This window comes from Triplophysa rosa, linkage group LG16, assembly GCF_024868665.1.
Source record: "Triplophysa rosa linkage group LG16, Trosa_1v2, whole genome shotgun sequence".
Lineage (NCBI taxonomy): Eukaryota > Metazoa > Chordata > Actinopteri > Cypriniformes > Nemacheilidae > Triplophysa > Triplophysa rosa.
In genome coordinates, this window is record NC_079905.1 from 8,709,540 (window position 1) to 8,735,767 (window position 26,228).

The 26,228-nt window shown below is 36.4% G+C and overlaps 1 protein-coding gene across 5 annotated transcripts in view; it reads left to right on the forward strand.

The window, feature by feature from the left end:
* Positions 1–26,228, forward strand: part of csmd3b (CUB and Sushi multiple domains 3b) — a 363,456-nt gene that overhangs the window by 177,645 nt on the left and 159,583 nt on the right. For 3 of the 5 annotated variants that reach the window (XM_057354136.1, XM_057354137.1, XM_057354140.1), the window contains exons 6-7: positions 9,989–10,101; positions 21,471–21,548. In XM_057354136.1, the coding sequence (XP_057210119.1) occupies positions 9,989–10,101; positions 21,471–21,548 (191 nt within the window). The remainder of the gene's footprint in view (positions 1–9,988; positions 10,102–21,470; positions 21,549–26,228) is intronic. The other 2 variants (XM_057354139.1, XM_057354141.1) reach the window with 1 other exon arrangement.

Sequence of the window (26,228 nt, forward strand, 5' to 3'; positions counted from 1 at the left end):
TCACCCAAAAACAAAAATTCTGTAACAATTAACTTACCCGCTTGATTTTTTAAACCTGTATGACTTTCTTGCTTCTACAAAACACAAAAGAAGATATTTTAAAGAATGTTGGTAACCAAAACCGCTCTGGCCCCCATTGACTTCTATTGTGTGGATACAAAACCAATGCAAGTCAAATAGGATGGTTTTCGATAACCAACATTCTTCAAAATGTCTTTTGTGTTTTGCAGAAGAACGAAAGTGTCTAACATATAGTAATAGTTGGCGTAAGCTATACAGTATAATTTTTAAACACATGTATGCTAAGCTCGTCACTTGGCTGAAATGTTTCTAATGGTTTAAAAAACATTTCAATTTTAAGACATATGTCTGTATGTTTGAAATTAGTTTATTGGAGGAAAATACTTTTCTTTAATTATAAAACAAATGTTTATTTAAAAAGATGTTTTTAAATACATGAAGAAAAAACAGCAGTCATTCTTGTGACAATATAGTTCTGAATGGGAGTGTATATTGGAGACACAAGTGAAAAACGAACCAAAAGTCTAATATTACATTTCAATCAAGCTTTTCACTCTGACATTAAACTGCTGTTTCAGTCACATTCACACGGGTATCACCGCTTCGCCCTGTGCTTCATATACAAAGTAACGAATAAGCACAAAACAAATAGAAAAACCTCTTTGAATCATGTGCTTGCCAAACTCAAATGACATTTGTCATCATGCATTGCTCACTGTAAATACAAGCGTTATTGAAATGGCTTTTGGGGGTGTTGGATACCAAGCCAGCGGTGAAATATGCTTCCGAGTAAAAGCATTGCGAGGTCATTACCCAGCACGAGAGGTTCATTTATTCTCCAGTATGCCACACCGCCTTCCTTCCTCCCTTCCAATCTGATCCTCAAAATGGAGGTTTTGGTCGTGGGCCAAACGCGATATTCATGTGGAAATGTGACCGGCGTGCGAGATGTCTGGATGTGGTTGTCTCATTTACATAAGCTCCGTAGACTCTAACACAGCAAATTTTTCAGAGTAACCGAATTATTGGCTCTACTGACACAGCAGCGGTGACAAAGTGTGCAGCATTCACACGGCACACGCAATTATAAGAACTAGCCCAAGTAATCCTGTCCGTCTAGTTATCTACCTAGTTATCTACCTATCGCTCCGATGCTTTTTCCCACGTGCCCGAGAGGTCCGGCCAGTCAAGCGTAGAAATAATGAATATAGCCACCGCTCCGCCTTTTTCTGTGTACTTCATCTGTTGTTTCTGCCCGTGTCCGCCGAGCGTGGTTGTGCACAAAAAAGCACCTTGCTGTTCATAAAGAGACCGCTCCCTCCCACCAAGCTGAGATGGATAAAATATGGCTCACATGGTGCCATGGGGTGGAGAGGCCTTGACTCTGTGTAGCGAAGAACAAGGGGAGAGAGCACCACGGAGAGGGGGAGGGAGGAGTGCAGGGAAGAAGGGGTGCTTTGCCACGAAGGAGTGCCCGTGGAGAACACTGATTACTTACTTTCAAAACATCAGTTTGATGGAGAGACGCGAGCGGCTCCCCAGCGGCCTCCCATTCGTCTGAACCACGGCTGTTTGTGATTGATGAGGCTTCCGTCGGTGTGAGACCCATGCTGTATAGAGCCTGCTTTCCTCTCTCTCTCTCTCCTAATAGCTCTACCACATTCTTTTTCTCTATTTTTAGTGCCCCACCATGTGAGCTCAGGTAAATAGGAGACTGATGAAGTTCAAAACAAATCTCGAAATTATTCTTAGAAATAGTTACGGTATGCGTTTATCTCTTTGCAACTAGGGTTTGGAAATATTTTAAATGTTCACTATATATTTGCAATGATTTTGCTGGCATTTTAAAATTAAGGAACATTCTGAATATTTTGATGATAAAATGATTATGAAACGACCCCAGAGACAGAAATGCAGAGTGTTCATATCAATTCAATTTTATTTGTGCTTTCTCAGTTTTAATTGTTGCAACGTAACTTTACGTTGTAATAAAAAAATATGAATAAATCAAATAAAGACATTATATGGTTTTAAAATACATCATTTTTATCACATTATACGTAACATTTTGGTATGTTTTTGTCTATGCAATGTACATTGATGAAACTTACTTGAAAAAACACTATATGTTGGATTGTCAGAAGATGTCAATTGTTTAATTGAATTATATTATTTATATTGTTATTTTTACAACGTTATTTCAATGTTATGTTGCGTATTTCCAACTGTTTATTTATTTGAGAGCTCTTCCAGGGAACATACAAAGACACACATTGTTTATTGGACATTGAGATTTTAAGCAATCACAAACAGTAGTTTTCTGTTCAAATAGTGCTCGTAATGTCCTTATAGACTGCCAGGGATGCATGATGTCCGGGTGGACCCAAAATAATGGGTTAGAGCCTTTTGTCCAATGAACATGGATTTGTGCTCTATAACAATCAAGCATTCAGGTATTTGCCATAGACTTGCATTCGCACGGCTTCAGTATGGCTCTGTGAGGCATAACTACAATGACATGTATGGACAAGAGAAAATAAATGGTTGTGCCGCATAAGCAAATATTTTATTGTTTTCACAAAAAAAACATTAAAATGCACAAGATTGTAAAAGGTATCATGGAAAGAATAGGAATTTTTGGATGCTTCTCATGCAGTTGTGTGTGTGTGTGTTTGGGTGTGCACACTGCCACCTGTCTTAATTAGAGGCTAGACAATTAAGACAGATTTCCTGGTTAAGGAACATGCTAACGGCTGTCATTTGGTAATAATGAATCTCTCCTAATTTTGCACAGAATCACTAAGAGCTATTGATCTGAAAAGCAACGTGACTCACATGGCAAAAGCTTAAAAGCTTACCAAATCCATTGCAGTCTCCTGTATTTCCTTTCCTCGTAAAGAAGTCTCTGTTTTCTTTGTCTCTATCCCTCCATTTGAAGTTTTTTCTTTCTAAAAGTCAATGTGTTTTGGAATCTGCTATGTTCAGGTGTATTGATTCTGCTGGGTCATCGCATGCGTCTCAGCCATAGTACGGTGGCGTGTTTGAAGTTATTAGATCTGTGAAGTCCATCTCTGGTTGCTTTGATGACCAGGAGTTTTGTCTTTGTATTCTTTGTCGCATTACATAGGCTCATAGAGATTGAAGGTCTTTGTTAATGCGTAGATACAGAAAGAGCTTTATAAGTTTATTGTACTCTTAGTACTGTAAAGCTTTATCTTAATTTTTATCATTGCTTTTCTACATTTTGTTTACCTAAAGGCCAGATTTACTTAATTAAAAGCGCCTTGTCAATAAATCACCCAGTGAAATTTCCACTTCCATTTTTTACAACTCCGCCCTTACTCTAAGACTCTGTCTACACTAGTGCGTTTTCATTTGAAAACTGAGTCTAGTAGCGTTTTCAAGCATTTCCCAAACGCTGCCCATCCACACTGAACCGTCTGAAAACGCTTACATCCATGTACTGCGCATGAGTAAACCCTAAGACACGTCAACATGTGTCATTTCTGTCAGGCATTTATTTACTTTCTGCCTTATTATGTCGCAGCAATGTGGAGCAAAGACACAGTTTTTTTAAATAGACTGACAGTAAGGCTAATAGTCATTTCGTAAGGCTGCGTCCTCCAGAGGTCTCATTCGAACGCTGCTACGTCATCGAGGCTGTCTCGTTTCATAAAATCAGGTAGGACTCTCCGGAGGCACCCTTCAAATGCGACCTTCTTTGACAGGAATTCGGAGGACACATAAGCTGTATCCTTCGTTGCTGGAGAATAACCCACAATTCTTTGCGTCGGCCAACGTCTGTTATTTGAATAAACGGCAACGGCTGCACATTCAATCAAATATGTGGTGTTTAAATGTTAACAGTTTACAATTTGTGTCACGTTTTTTTTTATCTCAGCAGGCATATGTAGTAAATAGGTTTACACGTGTTTAGTGATTTTTAAACGTTTTGAAACGTAAAGTTCTTTGCACATACAGTCCGAAATTTTCGTATGCCTTTTTTCGTATTTGGCTCTCGTTTGTATGGTGTCTCTGAATTGTTAAAAAAGGCCACTCAAAATGCTTGACGGATGCGAACAACGCAGAAAATCGAACCCGGTCCGAATTTTTTTATGACGGACGAAAATATCAGAGGCAGTGTGTAAATGTGATTGACACAACGTGAGGTCGTATTTATTTTTTTACGTGCAGAAATTTCGGACGCAAATTTTGGACTCAATGTGCAATGGGCTTTAGGCAAAAATTGTATATTTGTTTAACTCTTTTGGCATTGTTTAGGGTAGAAAGTAACCAACTTACCTCTTTTTACCTCTTAAATCATGTAGAAATCATTTTAATTAATTTGACAGGTGTGCGAGTGCAACGTGTTGTCATAGCAACATGGTACTTCCTGTTTCCTTTTCTGCCAGCATGTCCTAGGAAGGACATCTCGTTTAATTCTAAGTTGAGAATCCTCCGTATACCGCATCCTTTTAGAGGATGATACCTATGGAGGACACAAGGACGCAGCCTTACGAAACAAGACACAGCTTTTGATATGTTGCTGCGGGTAACACAAAAGACTATAAAGCTGCGAAAGTGAAACTTAACTCGCGCTCCGCTGCCAAACAATAACTGCGAGTAATTAAATATTCTGTCTCCTAAAATGCAATCTATGCATAAATTGACATTAATGCTTTCAAACAGGAGAGCAGCCAAAAACACATGCGTCACATGACGAAAAACGCATCATAAACCCCTCCGTTTTCCTCATCGACCCTACAACGCGAAAACGCCGTTTTCAAATGTATCCACTTTTGAGTGCATTTTCAAAAAGCTCTGTTTTCGTTGACAAAAACTCTGTCTCAGTGTGGAATAAAAGACCAAAATGGAGAGGAAAAAGATGCGTTTTCAAACAAAAACGCACTAGTGTGGACAGGGTCTAATTTGCGCTGTTTAGTAAATCTGACTCCTTTTTGTCTCGGCATTACTCACCCGTTTCTCATCAGCATCTCTTGCTATTCCGATATGGCTAATGTAAGGGCTAAACATGTAATCAATTAGCATTTCCTGTCACTGGGTGTGTCAGAGATCATCTTGGACTCGCAATCAGAGCTTCGCTGCATCAAAATCAAATAAATCTAATGTGGGAGAGAGAGAGAGCATTAAACTCTAATGTAGGATTATACACAACAGGCCAGATATATGGCGACTGGCAGGTCGCGATTTGAGAGCAGCGCACATGGAATACATAATTACAACAGAGATACGAATGCGATGAGTCCTCTGTGTGTCCTTCCCAAGCGCTGTACGTGGGCCATGTCTGCTTCGTTGTCTTCTAAAACTTAATAGATCAGCGCTGTGTTAACATATGTTGGTAATTGGGTTTTATTTTTTTAAAGTGCCACAATAATATTTTAATGTCACCAAAATACTGGAGACATTTTGTGTGATATTAAGAAGTTGATATTTACAAGATTCGATAAGCAAAATAGTACCTGCATTTTAATAGCTGAACGTGTATTTTGTTGACATGTTAAGATCTGTGTGATTGTAATTAATCATCCGTTTAAAATGATTCTGTTATTTCAGTTTATTCACTCATCCGCATGGATGCAATAATTGTCAATTTTTATGATAAATATTTGACATGTCCACAGACATTGTTTGTTCACCCATATTGAGCAGCAGGCAAGAATTAACTCATTTTCTTTGAGAATTAATGAAGCAGGATAATCCCTGTAAATGTGTTTTATAAAAATCATGTAAAATATCATATATCAACATTGTAACTGTGGGAGTTATATTGTGACTAAAAGCAACTATGTGATGTTTTAGAATCTTCAAAGCTGCAAACCTTTGACTAGAATTTGCTAAATCGTTCTCTTGGCATTTTATAAGAGCTCCTTGTATTGACTCCTTTTTATTGATTGGTCAATCCAACGTCATCCATTTAAAAAATATTTTTAAATAATGAAAGGAAATTCATAGAAATATACAGCCACTGAAAAATTAAGCGACCATTCCACATTTTCATTTAATCAGCATTTCTAGATGCATTGTGGCCGTTCCAGTCCAGTTGTTGAATTTCAAGAAAATCAAACTGGAGTGACAAAATCATCCAACAGCAATGTGACAGACTGACAGCTTGACAGGTTATCACATACAAAAGAGAATGCTTTTTTGTATAAAACTACAAATATTGCTGCTGTATTGCTTAAATGTGAATATGAACTGGTTTTCTTTGCAGTATTTTAGGTCTGAAAAAATACAACGACCCGTTTCAAATAGAAAATGCAAATAGAAACAATATTTTTATTTGAAATTTGGTAGAAATATTGTTAGTAGTTCACAGAATGAAAGCAAAATGATCATGTTACCTAAACACCTATAAATAGTAAATTCAGAAAAACTAAAAATAATTTTAAAAAATGGTCTCTGTGTCTTTCTGTGTGTAACGGTACGTGCACTACAGCTTACACGAGGAGCCTGGAGTAACAAGAAACGTATTTAATAATCCAACAACAACTATGGAAGGAGACAGGAACACAGCAACATCTGTATACATAAGACAATAACCAACAAAAGAACTCGGTACCAGACAGGGCTTAACTACAGAGGGGAACATGATGGAAAAGTTTGAGATGTTACTTTTAAAGGCGCTATATAAAATAAAGTTTATTATTATTATAACATAATTAAGGTGAACAGAAACAGGTGCGGGACTAATTAACTAATAATGAACACAGAAGACAAAACCAAACCACAACATAACAAAACCAAAACTGACTGAAACTGTGACACAGTGGTTGTATATAACTTCATATAACCACATTCATGTGGATTAACTGTGTGGTGGGATTACTCATTTGCATGTTTGATAACCTCCACTCCCTGTTCTTGACCTTGTCTTCCCACTTGGTGTAACAAACATCCTCACACACTCTCTATAAAACAGACACCTCGGAGTGAGCTGATTAAATTACATTTATCCCTGTGAAAGGCTTTATTGGCTCTTGTGGTGATTTATTCAGGAGTGGAATAGGTGGTGTGGGTGAGGAATCTAAGTTCTGGTTCAACACTGCCAGGCTCTCCAGCTCTGGAGAAATTATGTTATTGCGAAATTCATACTTATTTAATTAAACTGTCAGACGATTATAAGTGTGGAAGTATGTGCTATTCAAGACCGTTGCTCCTAGACAGTACAATCACAACCGCACCAAGCTAAAGTAAATTACTGCCACACTGAAATTCAATGTACAATTGAAGGACATGCAGCTTTGTATTTCTGTTCAGAAGTTAGAGATACACACCAAGGGCCATCGCTGAAACACAGTATCAGCCATGGGTGATAAAATGGTTTGTTTTCTCATGAATCATCTAAAGTTGATACCTGTTAGTGTTGTTATACCTGCATACTTTTAAAGTATAGTAGCATAGTGCAAAATAGAGGATGCTGTCGCCTTTGGTTTGCTAGTTTAGAGGTTGTAATTGTTTGTGGTACAGCTACTTTTACCTGATACGGTTATAAAACTTTTATTGCAAGTTTAAAGGAACAGTTCACCCATTAATACAAATTCTGTCTTTATTTACTCACCATCAAGTTGTTCAAAATCTGTAAAAAAATTATTTGATGAACACAGAGAAAGACATTTAAAGAATGTTTGTAACCAAACTGGGGCACTATTGACGACCACAGAAATACTGTATTTTCTTTGTTGTGTTGAACACAAAGGAAGATATTTTGAAGAATGTTGGAAAGCAAACAATTCTGGGGTACCATTAAATACCATTGTATTTTTTCTACTATGGTAGTCCATGGTGGCCCAGATCTGTTTGTTTACAAACATACAGTATATCTTCCTTTGTGTTTAGCAGAACAATGTAATTTATACAGGTTTGGAACAACTTGAGGGTGAGTAAATGATGACAGAATTTTTCTTTTTTTGAGTGAACTGTTCCTTTAAATAGTGTGCAGGAGTTTTCTCTTTTTTTTAGCAAAGCTGCTTTTACAATACAACATGCATTGTTGTAAAATTGACATTTAAATTATTGTAATTTAATTTTTATACTGCTTATTCATAAGCACAGTAGAATACATTTTAAGCTCTAGATCCTGTAAAAAGTGTGTTCTTACATGTATACTCCTTTGTGAGTACATGAGTAATTGGCACTTATTGGCATAAAACAGATAAAGCCCTTTACATTTAAGGGGAGGGCCTTTGCCATACTTCATTTCTTAAATGAGATTATGCTCATGAAACAGCAGAACTGAAATGGTTTTGACCCTAACAACATTCCCTATTTTATAGGAACAGGTGTTTAATTTATGGGACCCCATATTACATGCTTTAAACTCTCCAATGCTCTGCATGTGAAGTAATGGAGATGGAAGTGTTTATGTGTGTGCATGTTGTTTTGTGGCCGTGCTGACAAGACCGGAACAAACATATTCCTGCGCTTTTTGTTGTAAGCTTGAATGCATGTTTCAAAGATACAATACTCAGATGTCAGGAAAGTCATTTGCCCATTTTAAACCAAGCGAAAGATGTCTTTGACTGAACATAAATATGGTATGATGCAAGATGTGATCTTTTGAGTGAGATGTTTATGCATATTCTATTTGTGGGCCACGGAAACTTTTTGGAAGTGAGAAAAAGAGCGAGCGAGAGAGAGGGAGGATGTTAGGCATAAATATTTAGTGTATTTTTTTCTCTGTCAAAATATTCCCAAAAGAGAATAGGAAAGGTAACTAAATCCCATTCATGTATCTATATGTAGCTTAAAGTGATAGTTCACCCACGAATGAAAATTTGGTCATCATTTACTCACTCTCTTGTCATTTTCTACCTGTATGACTTTCTTTCTTCTGCAGAACACAAGAGGAAATATTTTGAAGAAAGTTAGTAACCGAACAGCGCTGGCACTCATTTACTTGCATTGGGTTTGTGTATATACAATAGAGGTAAATGGGTGCCAGCGCTGTTTGTTACCAACTCCAAAATAGTTTCTTCTGTGTTCAGCAGAAGAAAAAGGTCATACAGGTTTGAAATGACAAGAGGGTGAGTAAATGATGACAGAATTTACATTTTTGGGTGAACTTTGCCTTTAATAAGGCTACAAAGGAACCAATGGAACACTTGGAAACTAGTTTAAAGTCCTTGCGGACCAAAAGTTGTGTCCAACTTTGCAAATTGGTTGGATCTAGAAAAGTAGGTAGGGATTTCATGCGCACTTTATAATTATTATTCAAGTTCTATCTGGTGCCCATACATTAAACACTGTGCCTTTAAGTTTAATCAAAAGAATTCAGAGTCATGAATGTGCGTTAAAGCCAAAGAGAGCTACAGAAAGATAACAGTAATGATATGGCACCACTCCAGCCTCTGAAGGCCATTAAAGTGTGATTCATGTGGTCATGTCCTTTAATGACATCTCCAGTTACTCATCAATAAAGTGAGACAGATGCAGGATGAAGATGGAGCATTTTGATGAGTGGGGAGGTGTTAGGGTTAGAATGACCTCTGTTGCACCGCCACGCTTATTCCCATATACACACGCCTTTTCTTCGCTTTTTAAAACCTCTGTGTGCACGTGTTTGAGTCCTGGGATCGTGTATCTTACCTGGCCTGCACTCCATGACTAATGGCTGGACTAAATGTTGAGGTTTCTCCACTCAGTTAAATGTCTCCAGTGCCATACCTCAAAATGTCAACGTATTAGATTGGTGACCTTGGTAGTATATTATGAGCTCTCAAAAAGTTTTATACATCAGGAGATAAAATATCTACTTTCATGGCTTAGATCATTTTTGGGACACGGCTATTGATCATTGCTCCTGACAGCATGCATCTGCCAAACAGATCATGTAAAAGTGTTTTTATATTCCGTAGGTTTAAACTGCAGAGATCATCTGGAGCGATCACTGCTTGTTTTTGCCGATGGTAGGCATTCCTAAAGAATTTTGTCTTTATGTTTTTTTCAGGCTGTCTGGTATGAATGTCCCATCTCCTATTGTCAGCAACAAGAACTGGCTGAGGTTACACTTTGTAACCGACAGCAATCATCGATACAAAGGATTCAGTGCACATTATCAAGGTAAGACGCATGCGTCGCCATTTTAAATGCATGACGTTTGCAAAGGATGTTATATGAGATTTGGGTTAAAAAAAATGAACATTTATCTAGATGTCTGATAAATGCAAGCAAGAGATGGATATTTCAACACTGTTGATTTTCATTGAAAGAAATAGCCGGGCGTCCTGAAGTCAAAGTTCATAATCAGAAAGATGTGGGGGTTTTTTTGCCAATGCTTGAATGCCTCTTTCCTTTTTGGTTAAATTGTTTTGTTTTGTGCTGTTTTTCCAAACTAACTCATATTTCAGCAACAAATCCCTTTTTGCCTTTTTGGAAGTTGTAAAATGTAATAAAATGGTGGGTGTTGAACGATGGGAAAAAAAGAGCACTGAAAAGCGAGCTGCTTTTTTTTTTAAGTCGTATGCTTTGACAGGTCATCCATAGCTTATTTTTCCTCATGTGCTTGGCTGCGTACTGTGTTTGTGAACACATTTACCATAAACCCAATTCCCGTATCTACACAAGCCTTCACTTGAACTGTTTTATAGGTCTGGAGTGAAATATGAAATTGTTTGCCAACCCTTACATGTGTATGCTATTATTATACTAAAGTTTGCTTTTTAAAAGATGAGTGTTGCTATAAAAATGCTCTGTGTACTGTAGCAGTTAACTGTATGTTAAAATCAAGTCTTTTACTGGGTAAGGTTATATTGTGGGCCTTTAGCTTTACATAAAACTCCTCAATTCATGTGATTCAAGACATGCCTGTGGCTTAATGATGTCCAGGTCAGAGTGAATTGCTTTGAGGAACACCAGAGGCTTTTTGTAAGCTCAGTCTACATTTTTTATGTACTATACATTCTTTAAAGTCACACAGTCATCACAGATGAATAGACCTATATTTACTGTAGACAGCCGTGGAAAAAATTAAGAGACCATTTTTAGTTTTTCTGAATTTACAATTTCTAGGTATGTGTTTAGTTAAAATTATTATTTTTGTTTCATTCTGTGAACTTCTAACAATATTTTTCCCAAATTTCAAATATAATTGTTGTTTCTATTTGTATTTGCATGTATTTGCAGATTTACACAATACATCTAGACATGCTGATGAAATGAAAATTTGGAATGGTCTCTTATTTTTTTCTGTGGCTGTGTATATACAGTATATATATATGTGAGCAGTATGGGATTTGTTTGATTGTTTGATTCAGATTAGCTCCAAGATTATATAAAAAATGCTTCGTAATGATTATCAACCTGCTGCATTGAATTGGACTTGTATGATTTCTAAATGTGAAATAACAGGTAGGATTCATCACCGGGACATGTGGCCTGGTTCAAAAAGCAACATCTGCACTGCGCTTCAGGACACAGCCCAGCAAAAATCCAATTTAGCCCACTGATTCATCTGAAAGAGATGCCATCAAATCGGAAGCCCATTCCATTCCAGGCCGCTCTGCTTCTATTCACATTAGCCAGCTGTTGCTGATTCAAGATGCCAGTTGATGGAAACGCTCATGTGCTGAAAATGAAGCTGTTACTGGCAGGTCTGTTCGGCTTCAATAGAAACAGACTCCCCAGGCTTTCCTCTGTGGGGCTCTGAGACCAGCCCATGAGAGCCGTCGAAAGGCCAAGAGTATTGGAATGATTATTGGTTGTGAACCGGTAGACAAAAGTGGTTAGATGACATTTTATTATTAATCCAACTTTAAAATACTATGCTCCATTTTCATTATTAAAGACATTTAAAGGTTTAATCATAATCTCTATATGGCACTACAAAGCATAACCAGCCAAACAATGGAAAATGTAGTTGTAACAGTTTTAACAAAACTGTTTTTACAGAACATTTGTAAATTGAAAAATAAATCATTTTTAATCAACAAATTTTTTTTTAATGTTACAGGCAATAAAAAAAGGGGGAAAAACGGTAAGGGGGTCATATGGCGTGAACACGTGTTTTTCTGTGTCTTTGGTGTGTTATAAGTTGCCCCTGCATGTATTAGACACGTAAAATTGCACAAATGAAAGTGTGGGAACAAAAGATGCATTCTATCTAAAAGCGAATGTTCACCCAGACCTGCCTGAAACGCCTCGTGTAACCACCCCCCCACAAATCTACGTCAGTTCGTGGTATGATTTGACTAAGATCGCCCAAATGTATACGCTAGTAACATGTTCCAAATATGGTAAGAGGCGTTACATTTGCGTCACACGCTGCCAGTATTCGACCAATCACTACGCACTGGTTAACTGGCCAATCATAGCACACCTCACTTTTTAGAGCAATGAGCTTTGTTAAAAATCTGCGCATTTCAGAGAGGCGGGGCAAAAAGGAGATCCAAAACATGCACGGTATGTGAAAAATACAGCATTTTCGAACCTTAAATCATGTATACACATTGCATTACATCTAAAACAAACATTAATATTCCTTTTAGCCGTGTCATATGACCCCTTTAAATATTATAAAAATTATTATTTTTTTAATATATAAATATAATAAAATAATATTAATAATTACAATAATAATACTTATAATAAATACTTTTTTGTCAAAATATATATTTTATATAGTTATAATAATATAACTGTATTACATATGACTGAATCAACCTGAATGCAGTGCATTCTGCAATTGTTTGTTGTTTATGTTAGCTAATTCAAGTAATTGAAATTAGGTTCATCTCATTTCTAACCATATTGTTAGCTATTAAAAAAATTGGAGCGGTCAAACCTGGCATCTAATAACAGCAGCTTTAAATGCAAGAAGTGAATATGCTAGTCATTTTCTGCTGTAATTTATAATCTTATTCTTTCTAAGCCCTACAAAAAAAAACAAGAAATGCATTTTTAATTAATATTAACATTAATCAAACCCAAAGGCAAGTAAAAAATCAGAATATATTGCGTACACATTATTGCTGTGTCAAATGCACACAGCTAACCTCTCCTTCATTTGGAGGTGAACATGTTAAGGAAGCATAATCCAAGATAAATCATGTAAACTACGGCAAAGAGTTTGGCAGAGAACCACAAGAGGTGGCTTTCATTATTGCAAATGCGCAAATGGCACCCTAATATCAAACTCAGTCGTGTGTCTCCCGATGACACAGCAAGCACTTCACAACATTTTTTTTGCTTCAGAGTAGGTCAGTTAGAAATAGAATGTGATATCTGTACATGGCTAGAGGTCTTCTGTCATGTCACCGTATTCCCTGCAGTGTGTGCCACATCTAATAAATTCCCCCTTTGATGGTCACTCTCCCCACCATTCATTTATACTGGGAGAAGGATTGTTGAAGCGTGTTCATACCGGATTCAGAATTTGCCCGGGGGAGTAATTATTTGGCCAGACTCCACTATATCTCTGTCAAACGCTATTCCTCGAGTATTTCCATGAATCTTAATGCTATTAGTGGTACCAAAAGTCCAGCACACAAACTTGAATAAAGACAGTGCTGGCCTTACTGCCTGCTGTGCTTAAGTTGGGTAGTTTTAATGTCCTTTAAATGTCAAACTAGTGGAAGATTACCCTTGGCTCTTTTGAGCACCCTTGCAGGAACAAAGTATTGGATAAGTGGATTACATCTTCAGAATCATAAATGTGGAGAATGAAGTTCGCAATCAACATAACAACAGATAAAAAAGACAAGAAAAAACACATTGTTGGTATTTCAGAAATATTACTTAAACATAAAAAAATGTTCACGTACACTATGACGTCATCAATAATTGATAGAGCATTTCTCCATCCTAAATAATAGATTTCGGCATTTGTATAATTTTACAAGAAATTAAAGAAATGCTGCATTTTCATCCTGAATTCTATATTCCTAGATTTTCCTATATTTTCTGCATTTTATTTTGATTGTTTTTCTCTATGCAGCTTTTTACTCTTTTCCATATTTACACAAAAACACACTTGTACTCAACACACGGAGGGTAATAATGACAGCAAAGCTGCTCTAATGTGTCATTTAATTTACGCAGAACTAAAGCCTAAAAGCTAAACTTACCTCAAACTTTCTGTTCTTTTGTTGCCTTTCCTTTAGGAAATGCAAATCTAGTTTGAAATGAGCGTTCTGTATATCCTAAAATCAGATGAAGAAGTTTATTCTAAAGGGGAATTCATGATTCTCGCTTTTGAATTAATTTGTGCCGAGCTGGTCTTAAGTATAATGTGTGATGTTTAACTGCAAGATACAATTTAGTTCTGAAATCGATCATTTTAAATTAATTTGTCTTGGTCATGAGAACATTGCAGTCATGTCTAATTATTTAACAAGGCAAAAATAAGCATGGAGAGGTTCTTGAAATATGATTTAGAAAAACAGCCGGGAATCAGATTATCGGGATCATTTTAAAGAGTGAAAATGAAACTATGTCTTGGCTCTACAGTGATTAATACTTTATGATATATATTATACTTAAAGGAATAGTTCAGACAGAAATAAAAAACATTTTCATTCTCATGTTGTTACAAATCCATATAATTCAATATATTTCATCCATGAAGTTCAAATGTGAATTTATGAAGAGAATCTTAAATATTTTTAATAAAGTTGAAGTACTTGGGCTGTCATAAAAGTTATCCATATGAACTGTGCTTAACATTTCACATGGCATAAATGCACTTCATAAAATAACAAAAAAATATACAGTATGTATATACTGTATATACAGTATATATATATATATATATATATATATACAGTTTACATTTTCTGGTGTCTGATTTTTGAAGCAATATCAAAACAACAGCTTAATGAAACATATTTTCAAGAGTCATATCAGACAGAACTAGCATCTTATGGTAATAAATGCTCGTATTTAAATAGTGTATGTTTCTTAATAAATAATAAATTATTCACAGAAACAGGATTTATGTGAACAGTTAACTTTGTGCAACAATGACTCATCAAGCTGCACACTACAAGAAACATAAGCTGTATTTTTCCACCTTGCAGGTTACTAAAAATTTCCTCTTTTTAACTTTAGAAATGTTAAATCAAAAACTTTGAGGTAAAATATTTCTGAATCCTGCTTTCTGCTTTTAGGGTCCAATGAGACAATTCTCAGGCCTGAACTTGTGTTCCTATGCCAACCACAACATATATTAGACTCCCCTCACAGAGAGATCCACTATTCATTGATAATGGACAGCTCCTATGTCCTTGGAGGTATATAAGTCTTTAAAGGGTAAACAGTCTCAGGTGAAAAATATATCTGTACCTCTAATGGCTCTCAATATTGCCCTTACTTTTAGACTACTGTGTACTAACCTAAGTCTCACCTGAGCATATTTATCTTAGAGTTATGTCAGAATTCACTCAGAAAGGCTTTCAGATGAAATAGAAGTCTAGAAAGTAGCTAGAAGGCAATGTGCTTAAAGCTTATTACATCTCATCTGTTCAAACTATAATATGCATTTTAAAGCCACAATATGGAAGAATTTTGTTGTGAAATATCCAAAAATCAATTGCACAGTGTGATATATTTCATGCAGTTGTGTACTTACATTATCCCAAATGTTCCCAAGAATGTGTAAATCCAGAGAAATTCCTATTTAAAATAATGGCCCGTCCCTTGTCTCCCTTGTATTTGACGCATATCAGTGACTTAATATCCGGTCCTCCGCACTACCCTCAGTTTCCGGTTGTAGAAACTGCGGCAACACGCAAATGCGGAAGTGGTTATACAGCATATGGGACGCAGCATCTGTTGTTCTGTTATTATGGATCACGTTTACTCTTTGGCGAGTAAAGGAAACCCAAAAAAGTGTAAACGTAGGCCAAATGAGGCAAGCAGGCTTATGGACAAACGAAGAAATAAAACAAGGATTAATATCCTTTTTAATATTAATAAAAGTGTTTTCTAAATGGAGAGAGCTTCGCGACCATCTTGGACTCGACAGAGACTCCGCTCTCGCATGTGTTTTAATAGACAGGTAAGCACATTTTTTTATTGTACACGAAATACTCATGCACAGATTATTTGAATAGTTATGAATGCAGTTACCCTATGAAATTCACTATATGTCGCACAAAAATTTGTAGCCAATAACGTTACTTGTAAGTGCTGTGGGTTTGTTCCAATTTACTTTTTAAATGACGACTGTATGACTGTTTTAAACAGGTAAAACCGTGTAGCATTAAGCTACCAAATCAATGGACAAAGTCCAATATCAGTCGCGGGCTAACGTAGCATTACATTCCACGTTTCTTGCAAGCTAATTCATTACGATGACATAAAATAAAATTCATTCATTACCTCGTCCGTGAACATGATGGGCGATCTCCATACGCCTCTGGTGAAAACGACATGTCCCATAATTCCACTCTCCTACATAACGTCATTTAGCTTCGCCTTTTGTTGTTGTTTCAAAAGTGCGCCATCCAGCGGTCCAAATATTCCATATTGTGGCTTTAAATAGAAATATCAAGTAGAAATATCAAGTATTTTCACAGGAAAATCTGTGTGGCCCTGTAGGTGTTGAGATGTTATGTAATAGTTTCCTCACATGCTTGACAGTAAGAAGGTGAAGGTCAGTTTTGTGTCAGGAAAATATGATAGCATCATTATTTCCCTTCAGATAACAAATGATGTGCTGTATTCATGCGTGACTTTGGTCCAGCTAATAATCTGACAGGGCGGAAAACAATTACTGTAATCTATCCTTGACTCGATGGACATGGGGATAGGTTGCTAAGGGACTCGGTGGTGAGATAAGGTGGCAATGCAAGGACTTAGATCACATCAAATATGCCCAGAAAAGCCAATAGACATGAAAATGAAAGGCAAAGCAAAATGAAAAAGAACTCAATGGTGTAGTTAATGATTATGTTCCTTAAATTGCCCATGCATGTATTAGAAACGTAAAATTGCAAAAATTTAAGTGTCGGAACAAAATTTGCATTCTAACTAAAAGCGAATGCTCACCCAGACCTGCCTGAAACGCCTCATGTAACCACACCCCCACAAATCTACCTCAGTTCGTGGTATGAGTTGACTAAGACCGCCCAAATGTATTCGCAAGTAAGGTGGGTGTGCCTGTCAGTACAATTGCTTTGGAACCTGATGTTCCAAATATGGTAAGTGGCGTCACATTTCCGTCACACACTTGCAGTATTCGACCAATCACTACGTGTGTGATGATCTTTGGAAAAAATCTGCGCGTTTCAGAGAGGCGGGGCAAAGAGGAGATACAAACATGCACGGTATGTGAAAAATACAGCATTTTTGAACCTTAAATCGTGTATACACGTTGCATTACATCTAAAACAAACGATAATATCCGTTTTAGCCATGTCATATGACCCCTTTAAGATGGTGAACTTGCGTAGCTGTTGACAGGTGTTCTTCTTTTACATCGATTCGCATGTGCAAAGTGTTCTGACGCCGCGTAGGTATTACAATGCGTTGCCTTGTGTGTGAAGGCTGGAGAAAATGTTAAATGACTCATTATCGATGTAACATGTCAATTCTGTACCGTAAAGAATATGAGGAAAGTTTTGAGGTTTGACAGGTAATATAATGTAATCCAAGTAAACCTGGTCTTCACTGCCTTTACAGAAGCAAATTTTAGTATTAGCAATGCAAAACAGTCTATTTTCAGTCTAGTACATGAACATATTAAAGTAACAATCACAATATTAATATGCAAGTTCACCATTATCGATCGTTGCCGTATAGCATCCAAGCTGCTGAGTGAATTACAAGCTGTGTAAATTGTAATTAATTTGTTTGTGGTTTTAATGAGTTGTCTTGCGCTTTTATGGCATGATGTCGTCATTATTGATAGTTTAGGACAGTCCGTGACTGCCGCGATATGCAGTCTCAAAACAGGACGAGCGAATTACTTGAGATAGCAAGCCTGACATAACTGATTGAAATACACGCTGAAACATCATTTGGGATAATACCTTGTGAAAAATGGCCTGCGTTTTCAAAACAGAATCTGTCACCATCGTTCTGGTATGAAGCCATTTGTGCCATGGAACAGCGTGACTGCCAACGTTCTTGATTAATTACGTCTATTATGATTTTATGTGAATGCCTCTACTCAAGATTAGAATGATATAACATCTCGATGCACTCTTACGGCTGCTGTGTCATTCTTGCTTGCGAAAAGATAAAAAATCTTGAAGTTTATGTCTTGATTTATTGTGTTATACTAGAAAAAAAGATGTTTTACAGCAATTGCGTTATTTGTTATTTCAGAACGTAATATTTAGCTTAAACTTGATGTTTTGCAGTCGGGTTAGTCACATGAAGAGCATGTCATTTGTATCCCTCACATCGCAAGATTTATTCAGAATAAAGTAAAAACAGGTGCCACAGCAAATTTTCTGTCCACAGAATAATCAGCAAAGCTTTTGGATCTGGGCGTTGCCATGTCAATAGCTTATTTAAATTTATGCTGAATAGGTTCATTTGAAGTCTTCTAGTGCTACATCTAAATAGGTTTTTCATTGGTTTTATTTATTTACGACGATAGGCTGATTCAGTGGGTGGTTAATGGATGACTAGTAATGAAGGAGAGCTTCCATTAGGAGTTATAGGATGTTTCTGTTCTCAACCTTACATAAGAGGTATTAGGTGAATTAATCACCATTCTGAAATGGGATTCTTCAGATGTATGCGTACATCACACAAGTTCAGCAGAAAAAGAACCGCTGTTATATTAACTTTAATTTAATGAAATGTTCTGGCTGAATCATTAACATTTGTGGCATAATGTCTAATGCCATAGACAAATATATTTATTTTGTCTCTCAGTTTTATCAAATAAAAACATGGAAAGGAACGTATAAAAATCTAGCAAAATTACAAAGATTAAAATACGAACTATTTCACATTATATAAAGTGCAATGAGACCAGTGTTATAGAATCCCTTGCTGACCGTGTCTGTCTAAAGTTATGTCTTATGAATACTTTCATGAATGAGTACCCAAAAGAGACTGCAAAGTCTCTTTGACTCTGTGAGTTGGAGCAAACTCACAGAAATTATGTCTAATACTCGTAACTGGCTAAAAAAGTATTCCCACTTCAAAAAAACTGGTTTAAACAACTTTTCAGCTTGAATAATAAACAGGTTTTTATTGAATAATTCATGTGCTGTATAGCAAGGATACAAGCTGCACATTTTTTATTTAAACCCTCTGGAGCGCTAGCTTGGTTTACCTTCATTGTACTTTACCTGTTACTTAGTTTTAAGTGTAGGATTTGTCAGAATTACAGGATTTTTAGTGGTAATCATCAATATGCCGTAAAATCTGAGCTTAAAGGGGTCATATGGCGCGAATACGTGTTTTTATGTGTCTTGGGTGTGTTATAAGTTGCTCATGCATGTATTAGACACGTAAAATTGCAAAAATTTAAGTGTCGGAACAAAAGATGCATTCTATCTAAAAGCGAATGCTCACCCAGACCTGCCTGAAACGCCTCGTGTAACCACACCCCCACAAATCTACGTCAGTTCGTGGTATGATTTGACTAAGACCGCCCAAATGTATACGCAAGTAAGGTGGGCGTACCTGTCAGTACTATTGCTTTGGAACCTGATGTTCCAAATATGGTAAGAGGCGTTACATTTGCGTCACACGCTTGCAGTATTTGACCAATCACTACGCACTGGTTAACTGGCCAATCATAGCACACCTCACTTTTCAGAGCGATGAGCTTTGTTAAAAATCTGCGCGTTTCAGAGAGGCGGGGCAAAGAGGAGATACAAACATGCACGGTATGTGGAAAATACAGCATTTTTGAACCTCAAATCGTGTATACACATTGCATTACATCTAAAACAAACGATAATATTCGTTTTAGCCGTGTCATATGACCCCTTTAACTTTTTTTGAACCTGGATCATTCTTTTAAACTTGATGCCTTGAAATGATGATACATATTGGATAGGAAATTTGTTAGTATTTCAGGGGATGGTACAGTATTAAATCAAGATCTGCTAATGGCTTTGAATAGAACATTTGTTTAAATACCAAGTATGATGGAATTTGGATATAAATTGTTTTTGTTCTGCTACTTTTGAGGGTTTTTATTATTAACTTGACATATCCTTTTATAAGAAGTCCACATGTAGTCCATAATATAGCATACAGAATATTAGGGACTTGGGTGTTTTTTATTTTGACTCTTACATTGTTTTTAAGATGTTGACTGGCATTTTGCTTAACCAAGTGCTTGCAATTTAAGTTACAAATGTTGGAACTGTGTTTCGTTTAAAATTATGTAAGGGTGGGCAAACATCTTATTTCAATTCATTCTTTTTTAAAGCTGTCTACATTTTGAAACGTTGACCCCTTTAGAATTTACTTGATCATTTTACTTGTTTCAGGAACTAGAGCCAATGTTGAATGTGCTCTTATATGGCTCTCTTCGGGTTTTCTGAAATGACACTTTTTTCACAGATTTACAGTTTTGAATCCCTATGTCTCCTGGTTCCCCCATTTATCCTTTCCCGTCCATTTTAGTTAAAGACACAAACATTTACAGCTCTGTGCAGAGACAAACAGCTTCTTTAGATGCCTCTAATACACAGATTTAGCTTTATTAAATGAAATTAAGGATATAGTTTGCTGCGGGTTCCAAGTTTACAAATATTACTTAATTAACAAACACAAATGTCCTGTAGTTATTCATATATCATACATTTTATAAAAGCTCTAATGTTCGCGCTTTTAACTTTATTATTACATAAAGTATGATACAAAAGCCAGATTTTATTTGGGGGTCAGTCTTTGCATAACTGACGTGATGACCACAGAAATTGTTTCCATTGCTTTGAATTCATCAGTTATTTGGTTTAATGACATGCACCATTTACATGGGTTACAAAGGGAAAAGGGGCATTAATGCAAAGAAAGCATTTTCCACAATGTTTTCAAATATTCCGAATGTGCTACTATTATTATTACATTCCTAACAAGACTTCTGTTCTGATATTATGGGATACATGCTTGTCTAATTTATTAGCACAAACATCTTTGCTATTTATCAGCCTGCATGTCTTTCAGCCACACAAACCTCTTTCTCCTGTAGGAAACCTTTTGCAAACATTTGTGGTCCAAAATCCCCCTCAAAGGCTTTAGATAAAGCATGCTCCACATCGGAGGTTGTCAACCGAACAGAAGTCCTGTCCCTCCACTCCTTTATTGATTTTCCTTTTTCATTTTATGCCCTTTATTCAACACATGCTCATATTTTTCCATTGGCAGAGCACTTTAAGAATTGTTGACACAGCTATCATTTTCTGCTCTTATTCCTCATGCGCTTGATGATGGTTTCTTTTTCAATGCTGACAAATTTATTTAAAATCTGTTTCACCTGATTTCATGTTTTTGTTCCGTTTTTCCCCTTTAACTAGTGAAAAGGTCTGTAGATTTCAAATCTAGAGGAGTAAAATTATTCCCTGGCAAAGACAACACCAACAAGTTTTCTATCTGTGAGTCTACCCTTTGTTACTATTTTATGGTAAATCTGTGTTGCTCGTTCAGAGTCAATTGCAGCAAACGGTGACCATGAGATCATTGCAACATCATCTAGTGCTGATAAGTGTTCATCTACAAAATCATGAACTGAGTCGAGCTTCCGCAAATATCACGCAAGCCCAAGTTTCTAGGCGGTTTAATTTAACCCCCCACCGAGACTTATTTCCTCGAAAGCTTGAATGGCAGTTTACCGTAAAATTGCGATGTGTACACCATAATGAGAGAGTCACCTTGTGGCTCTTGGGATCTGCGTTCTGTTTCTGGGTCATAAATTTCAAGCATTTTTGAAACAACAAACTATTTTGTTCTGCCTCTCTTTAAACTCTGTCTGTAGTCAGAGCTTCTGAGGTTCAATATTCTTAATTATGGATTTATTTAAGTATAGGAAAAGATTAATCTAGGAATTTATGTAATAGACATCCACCATTTACGAGCATAATGCATTTAAGAATATCTTTAATTTGATTAAATAAGAGAGACATGAACCTAAAATGTACTCGCATGTTCCTGCCCTCATGCATATGTCTCGGTAACGTTTTTTAAATTGACGTTTTCTTTCAATGGCTTTCTAGTGCAAAGATAAATCGATACATATTCAATTGTTAAAACAGTTGTGCTAGCATGGAGTCAGTTTTGTAGATTAAAATCAATGTTCCGCTCTAGAAGATGTGTTCCTGCATCTTCATATAATTATATAAAAAAGCTATTTAAAAAAAATATAATGTAGATGTATGCTACTCATTCCCTTATGAAAAGAAATTAAATAGAGAAAGATTTTGGGCTGTTTATCAAAACAGAGGATGCAAATTAGCGGAAACAATTACATCAGCTTGAGATAAACTCAACAGCATGTCCCCCATTGACCAAATGTTTGAAAACCCTGCAATGATCTTTAACAATGTCATGTTTGTTTTAATTGACTCTCTTATTTTTGGACTTGCTTTGTGCTCTTCTTAATTTCCTTTCGGGGTATTTGTGTCGGTGTGTGCCATGTTTTCAGATTCATTTTTCATTGCTTTATTTGGGGACTGTTATCTGCTGATATTGCTTGCATGTCCAATCTCCCTACCATTTTCAAAGCAGCAGTAGACACCTGTCAATAACACAACACAGTGAGAATGGTTTGCACCATGTAGTCTTGTTCTATGAGACGAATTTACCCATTGTGAAAGTGATCAAGATAGATTGCAGCTGTCAAAATCAGAAAATATCCCCTTGTACATTATTTTTCTCCTAACATGCATATTGTGAACGAAGCATTGTGCGCGGCTCCATAAATGCAGGCGTTCTCAATTCTTTGTGTGAAACTAGCTTTTGTAGTTTCATAGGTTCCCAGGGTATTTGAAGCAGTGTGACACATTACACGTGGAGATGAAAATACATGGCGGCTTAAATGTAGCGACTACACATGGTTTAGCACTTGTGGATGTGATGGGTCAGGGTTTATATTTTCCTCAAACTCACAGGACAGGCAATGAAACTGCAAAAGAAAATTGCGCAGCCGTCTGCTTTTGGTTCAGTTTGGCTTTGAATATTTTGCTATGGCCTTGGTTAGAATTTGGATACCCACACACGTTCTCTACACTTAAAACTTACTGTCAGAAGTGAGTCAGACATGCAGCTGCGGAGTGAGGGGTCTTTTGTTAGACCTTAAATAGAGCTGGTCTCCTGGCACAATGTTGTTCATAGATACCTATTAAAACTGAACTGTGTGCTACGAATGTGCTGCTTGCATGTCAAGTACCTAACAGCTAATAGCAGATATTTTTTCAATAGGTTTAAATATATGCTTGTAAAATAACGCAAGTTATTTTTTTGTTAATGTTAATCAACTTACTGTTAAGTCGCTATGTGTGTTTCAAAGTACAAACAGCTGATATATTACGTCTTTGGCTATAACAAAACAATAAAAGGAAATATGTGGTGAAACACGATGAATGCATTGCGGAAATGCATGTGCCATGGCTGCATGTTTAGTCAATTGTTACCTTGCTTGCTCTGTGTGTGTATTCACCGAACACCTCATATTCCGATTGCATGATGACGTAGATGAGTTGCAAGGAAGAGCATGAAGCATTGACTATTGTGTGCAAAACTAACCAAAGCGCGCTGTGTTTTATTTGTGTACTGTTTGTGCATAAATACAGGCAGGCTGTTTCTGCTCTTGGAAATGCATCATGTTTTATAAGAAAACAATGCAATAAAACATGTTTGTATGATACCCTTATTTATAAGATTACATAGACTTAGACTAGATCTTGTCGAATGTGAATTATGTTGGTAATGTCATTTTTCTGTTTACTAATCAGCTCCCATCGGAAAGCAAAGAGAAGTTAGCTAGGGACAAGTGTGTGTGTTTCGCAGTTGAATGTGTGATATACAATGTCAAGAGAGTGTTTCATCAAAAGCGTGTGTGGGAATGTATTTGTCTGTGTGAATTAGATGGAAACACAAAGCGAGAGAGAGGCGCAGAGGGTAAGTTGGAGGCAATGTGGATAACAGGTCTCACAGATAGTCCTGGCTCTCTGACTCTTGGTTGAGCTCTGAAAGCCCCGTGGGTTTCATACTCAACTAATGTTGAATGTGAGAAAAAAGGCAACTTTTCTAAAGTGGGATCTTTCCTGAAAATGCACTAAAATAACCTAAAACTTCTGGCCTAAATTCTCTCGGGCTGATGGATGGTGAAAACTCCAGCATGATGCTGTGGCTCAGAGCCCATTAGAACAGAACAACAAGTTAAACTCCCGTGACCTCGGCACATTTTTTTTCACATGGCCAGTCGGGTCCTTTTAGTTTTTCTCGCGTCAACAACATTCTGACATTTCAAGGGACTCTGTTTTAATGTATGAAGTGTTGGGGAATGCAGGCCCGGCTCCATATAGAGATGAAAGGTGGGCTAAGTGATTTTCCAGGTGGGCGGAGGGGGGTTACTATATATATATATATATATATATTGTCCCTAACTATTTACTATATACAAACTATTTTCAAAAGAGCTTTTTGAATTATTCTTATGTCTAGTATTAATATTGTATAATGTTTTTATTTTAACATTCTTATGTATATATTTACATTTTTTTACATTTTTTATATTTTATTGTTTTACCCCACAACAGATCAATTTAGTAACTTTAGATTTGATGAAAACATAAAAAAGAGCTATCCATATCACTATAATATTCACAGCATTAACTTCCTGCTTTCTAACTTTCTTTCTTAATTTTAGAGAATTCTGTCACAAACTCGTCCATGTCCAGTCAAGTCCATGTGTTATTGCTTTTTCATGAGCTTAAAGTACAAGTTTTTTTCTCTCATGAAGCATTGTTCGGCGGAATGGTGTCAAAATTCTTGCCAGAGTAGAGAATGAGCTCTCACATGAAGCAGTAGAGACACCGATGACCATTGCAGATACATACAATTATGAAGGCTTGCAAATGCATCTTTGTATTCCTGCAAGAGTTTGCAAACTATAGAACATTCAGCATCATTTGGTAGCTTTTTAGACAGCATTGGTCTGGCAACAAGAATTTCATTCTGGAGTTTGTTTAGACTACTAAAGTATTGTAATAAAGTATACAAATAGTCATAATAAAGTCAATTTTAATTGCTTCGTGATTCAGCACGTCTGTTAACCTCAAAGGTAGCGAGTGAGCTAAGACAGTCTCGCCGTGGAGCCGGGCTTGGAGGAATGTGTTTTTTAGCAAAAGCTATTGTGTATTGAGAGTGTTGTGCATCACCTGTCTGCATATCGCATGAAAGCCATTTGTAAGAGAACAGTCAAATATATCATTTATATACTATATATAATTTTAAAAAATGGGAAAATGACCATTAATATTATGCAGTTGTTGAAATGAATGTGTGTATGTATTGTACTGTGCATGCATGAATGTTCCAGTTCAAGGTGGCCTTTCCTAACTGTGTCTTGGTTCTTTCTAAGGTTTTTATTTTTTAAGCCAATGGCTTGCTACTAAGCGGGTTGTAAAACACTATTCTTTGTAAAGCATCTTTGGGAAAATACTGTATGTAAAGCTAAATTTAATTTAGATTTATATAATGAACAGATATAATGGCTATAATGGTGAAATGCTTATAGATGTTGTCTAACAGGTGGAAAAAATGAAGGAAATTTGTATTATTATGTAGAGTAAAACCCATTCATTTAATTTAAATGAAGCAGATAACGTACAAAATGTATGATTCTTTTGTCTCTGATTAAGCTTTATCAACTCAATATCATATAACAAGATACAAATCAAACAAAATGTTTTAAATCTAGCATTGCTATTAACTTTAGGCCCTTTTTAAAATTCATTAGTTTCAGGTATAACTGCAATAAAGACATTTCAACAAATTTCATCACTGGAGGTGAAGGAATTACATCAGACTAAAACTGATCACAAATTCAATCAGGAAAGTAAATGGACCAGTGGAAATCATGACTAATTGACATTGAAAATAAAAGAAAATTGAGAAAATCACAAACCGTTTTTATGAGACAAGGAAAGAGCGTTGTCTTGCAACACAGATTTCTTAATTTGACTTGAGAGTCTGCCATTTTGGGCATTTAAACGACCTTTTAAGTGGCTTTTTAACAGAACGGGTTCATTTCCAAAAACGGCAGAATTTGATCA